The following is a 4,626-nucleotide window of genomic DNA, read 5'->3' on the forward strand; positions in this document are numbered from 1 at the left end:
GGGGGGGCGGCATGGAGGGGGAGAGGAAGAGCAAGGGCGAGAGAGGGCAAGGGACTGGGCGCTGGCATACCAGGGGGGGCAGGGTGGTGGGCGGCGACCGCCGCATACCGTCCTACGGCGGGGACTATCGCTACGCCAGGGAAGACAAGGGCGTCGAAGTGCAGCTGCTGCTGTTCGAATCGTTCGGCGGGTTCGGAAAGGGGGTCCGTGAGATCCTCCGGAAGGCGGCGGACGTGCTACAGAACAAGCTGACGCGGGCCCAGTACCTCGATGAGGTGACTTGGACCACCAAGAGCTGGCTGGGGCTGCAGAAGCAGCGCATCTCAGTCGTTCTTCACACGGCCATCGCAGAGCATGTCGTGAATGAGCTTGCCTGTGGCGGGGGTGGGCGGGTGCACACGGAGCTAAGTGCCTCGCCACCCTCGCAGGAGTCGCTTAGGCGGCTCCCGTGGTGTACCTGTGTTAGTTAGTGCCAGTGCGCGCCAGTCCCGTGCCCAGTGTTGTGCGAGGGAGCTTTGCAACCTCTCATAGACCAGCGCAAAGCGCCATAGGGAGACCCGTCGAAACACTTCGAAGGCAACCTTTTGGTCACCGAGTTGCGCCGCCGACTTTGTTGTCGCGTTTTCCAGCAGGATCAAGGCCCTGTCAGGTGGGCGACGTCCGCGTCCCGCCCGCGTTTCCCGCCCCCGCCCGCCCGCTCCCGCCACGCCGATGCATGCGCGCCGCCGCCCCGATGGCCCGATCCACACCCTCGCCGGCGGCGCGCCGTCTCTGCGCGCCACACTGCGTCCTGCGGCTTGGCGTCGCTCGAGTGCCCTCACCGCCTGCCCCTCTCCGCTCGCAGGCGAGGCCACGGCCGGCCGAGGAGTCCCTGCGCCGCGCCCCCATCCTGCCTGCGCCTCGCCACAAACCACCCCGCCCCCGCCCAACCGCACGCGCCCTTGCCCTCGTAGAGTCAACTCACGCGGTCATGATGAAGCTCTACCTCGCGATCGTCGCGTCGCTCCTCACGCCCGCCCAGTCGAATGGGAAACCTTGGCCCGACATCGCGGGCTACACCCCCGGCTCGGACGTGATCAAGCACGCCAACCTCGACCTCGACCAGCAGGCGCTGGAGGAGGCGCTCGGGGAAAGCACTCCGAACTTTGACCTGGCCGAGGACTGGTACGCCGTCGGCGGGAACTCGCTGTCGGGCAAGGCCCCCAGCGGGCTCCGCACCATGAAGGGCTTCTCCACCAGCGCCGAGGGCAAGATGTACAACGACTGCGTCGGCTGCCCGTACAAGACCTTCTCGGCCTTCTACGACTACGAGGACTTTGACTTCGCCGACAAGTGGGTGAGCGCCGCCCTCGTCGGCACCAACATGGCCTTCAGCAGCGGGCGGCACGGCCCATACGACTTCGCCACGCTCGGCGACACCGCGCGGATCGAAGCGGTCAAGAAGGGGACGGCGTACATGAACGTGTGGATGTACGTGATCCGCGACTGCGAGCACTGCCCGGACGGTGAGAACTGCAACGAGTTCTCGGACTCCGACCTCGACCCAAATACCGCTCTGTACAAACCGGTACACTCGTTTGACGAGGGCGTCGCCTTCTACGCCGGCTCGCTCGAGGGCCCGAACGTAAGTGGCAGCTCGGCCGGCAAGACGGTTTACCTGCTCGCGGAGAAGCGGTACGCCAACTTTGACACCTGCGAGTCGGGGAGCACGGGGCTGTCGAACGTCAACAAGGGGCTGCTCGCGGAGTTCATCGCGGGCGAGGCGTACCTCATGGACGGCAACTGCTCCGCCGTGCGCCCCATCGTCGACACGATCATCAAGCAGATGGTGCCGCTCCGCTACGCGTACAAGGTCGGCTCGGATCCGGTCTATGATGACGTGGGTACGGGTCGGTCGCAGAAGAACGCGGCGGAGGGCGCCGTCTTCACGGCGGCCGTGCTGCCCCTCGTCCACGAGTGCAACGTCGCCGCTGCCAAGATCATCAGCGATGAGATGAAGTTCGGCCTGTACGACCAGGGCGAGTACCCCGACTTCGCGGCGGTCAAGGCCGCCTTCGAGAGCACCTACGACTGCCTCGGCATCACTTGCGCCGACGTGGGCGGCCTCTCGCCTGGCGGTGTGGCGGCGGCGTGCAACGAAACGAGTCTCGTCGTCTCGGTCAAGACGCAGAACGGCTTCTTCTCCATCGGCGACGACATCGGCGCCTTGAAGTGCGCCCGCCGCGGCGCTCCTCAACACTCCCGCGCCCACCTCAGTGAGCTCCCCCCCCCAAGCGCGACGGGGAACGGGCCCAAGGGGTTTGTCCCCAATTTTATTTTTGGGGGCCCTTCGGGGGGGGGCGGCAAAGTCCCCCCCGGCTTAGCAAAATTGTGGGGCCAAAAAGGGGGGGCCTTGGGTGCTCCAGAAGACAGCACTCCAGCCCCATATTTTCGCTCCGCCCCGCCCCCCCCCCACAAACCGGCGGGATTGTAGCTGCCTTGACCGGGTTCCCGCCTCCCCCCCCCCCCCCCCCCCTTTCCCCCCCCCCCCCCCCCCCCGACGCTGGCGTTGCCGCCGCCGCCAGACGGAGCGGGCTCGAGCGCAACCGACGACGACCTCGCCTGCCTCGAGAAGATCGTGTCCACCGCTGTGCCCTACGCAAAGCCCGGGATGACGGGCAAGGAGCTCCGCGACGTCGAGTCCCTTCTCCTCCTCCTCCCCATTGTCCTAGCCCTCCTCCTCTGTTCCATCCGCTGGCGGCCGAATTCGCAGAGCAGCGGAATATCGGTGCTGTTGTTGCTCGCCAGTGCTGCAACGGCGCTGCCAGGCACCCCACCTCCGCCGCCGCCGCCGCCAGTGCTTCCGCTCCCGCCGCCGTTTGTGATTACCGGGGGCGGCTGCTCTTTTCAAGCCCTGGAGAACGTCGAGTATGTCGCCGTCGGCTACACCGCCACGGGAGCGCCTTACTTCCGCGACACCTCGTCGCTCTACTACGTGTACTGGGACCCCGTCTGCAATAGCAACGGGTTCAGCGCGAGCTGGATCGTGGACGACGAGGCGCCGAGCATCACCGAATCGATCGACCTTGACGAGGACGGAAAGTGTGTCTTCTTGGCGTACATCAAATCTGGCGATTCATCCTCGCCGCCACTTGGTACGAACTCCTGGTACGCCTGGTGCGGCGGCTCCTGGACGAACTACGACTTGGTGTTGGCACCCCCCTCCCCTCTGCTGCCCCCTCCATCACCGTTGCCCCCACCACCTCCCCCCCCATCTCCGTCGCCACCGCCGCCGCCTCTGACGCCGCCACCCAGCCTTCCTCCACCTCGACGTCCCCCACATCCACCGCCTCCACCCCCATCGCCACCTACCCCGCCGCCCCCGTCACCACCTTCACCACCCCCAACCCCGCCACCGCGCCCGACTGCTCCTCCGCCGCCGCCGCCACCTTCACCGCCTCCGTCTCCTCTAATCCCTCCGTCTCCGCTGCCACCGCCGCCACCGCCGCCACCGCTGCCGCCTCCGCGCCCACCACCCCCTCCGCCCCCGTCACCGCCACCGTTGCTTTACCCGCCCTTCGTCGAGGTCATCGCCGCCTGGGGCGCAGACGCGCAGTTCGCGACGCTCTGCTACTCCACGGCCGACCACGGCTTCAGCGCCTCCACCTTCCACAGCCGCTGCGACCGGCGAGGGGCCTCGGTCACGATCTGGCGGTACGAGAACGGCGTCATCGCGGGCGGCTACAGCAGCGCTTCGTGGGCGAGCCCCTACTCCTGCGGCTGGTGGGCCACCTGCGGCTACTACGGCGCCTACTCGTCCAGCAGCACGGCCTTCCTCTTCTCGATCTCCAAGAACCACAAGCACTCGATTCGGAACCCGAGCTACGCCATTGACAACGATCGCGACTACGGCCCGAAATTTGGCAACGGCGACTTCTACCTCTCGTCGAACATGCGGACTGGCTACTGCAGGCTCGGTAATGCATACGAGTGCCGCGTTGGAACAGCCGGCTCGGCGGAGTGCGCCGACGACTTCACTGGCGGAGGTGCCTCGAGCTGGCAAATCGACCAGCTCGAGGTCTGGGTTGGCGCGCGGTACTTGTCGCCACCTCCGTTTCCACCTTTGCCACCACCGCCGTCGCCGTCGCCACCGTCGCCACCGTCGCCACCACCACCGCCACCGTCACCTTCCCCGCCCCCGCCCCCATCGCCACCGCCACCACCGCCCTCGCCGACCCTGCCTCCGTTTCCGACGCCACTTCCGTCCCCACCGCCACCGTTCGCGCCGACGCTACCGCCGCCACCGTCGAATTCGCCGTCGCCTCCCTCCTCTTTGCCTCTGTCACCGCCGGCGCTGCTTTACCATCCTTTCGTGGAGGTCATCGCCTTCTGAGGCGTAGACGCGCAGTTTGCGACGCTCTGCAACTGTACGACCGACCAGGGTTTTCGTGCCTACACCTTCCACAGGCGCTGGGACAGCGCGATGGGCCTCGGTCACGATCTGGCGGTACGAGAACGGCGTCATCGCGGGCGGGTACAGCAGCGTTTCGTGCAAAAGCAACTACTACGGGGCCTACTCCTCTAGGAGCACGGACTTCCTCTTCTCGATCTCCTAGAACAACAAGCACTCGATTCGGAACCAGAGCT

General features: G+C 66.8%; 1 protein-coding gene across 1 annotated transcript in view; it reads left to right on the top strand.

The window, feature by feature from the left end:
• The window catches only part of EMIHUDRAFT_455896 (hypothetical protein), a gene marked incomplete at its 3' end in the record, with an annotated part of 10,572 nt that overhangs the window by 810 nt on the left and 5,136 nt on the right, over positions 1-4,626 (top strand). Inside the window, exons 2-9 of the mRNA XM_005785442.1 lie at positions 74-408; positions 954-2,211; positions 2,275-2,396; positions 2,565-2,674; positions 2,753-2,786; positions 2,892-3,187; positions 3,566-4,025; positions 4,447-4,513. Coding sequence (XP_005785499.1) covers positions 74-408; positions 954-2,211; positions 2,275-2,396; positions 2,565-2,674; positions 2,753-2,786; positions 2,892-3,187; positions 3,566-4,025; positions 4,447-4,513 — 2,682 coding nt within the window. The remainder of the gene's footprint in view (positions 1-73; positions 409-953; positions 2,212-2,274; positions 2,397-2,564; positions 2,675-2,752; positions 2,787-2,891; positions 3,188-3,565; positions 4,026-4,446; positions 4,514-4,626) is intronic.

Source organism: Emiliania huxleyi (genome assembly GCF_000372725.1).
Source record: "Emiliania huxleyi CCMP1516 chromosome Unknown EMIHUscaffold_160, whole genome shotgun sequence".
NCBI lineage: Eukaryota > Haptophyta > Isochrysidales > Noelaerhabdaceae > Emiliania > Emiliania huxleyi.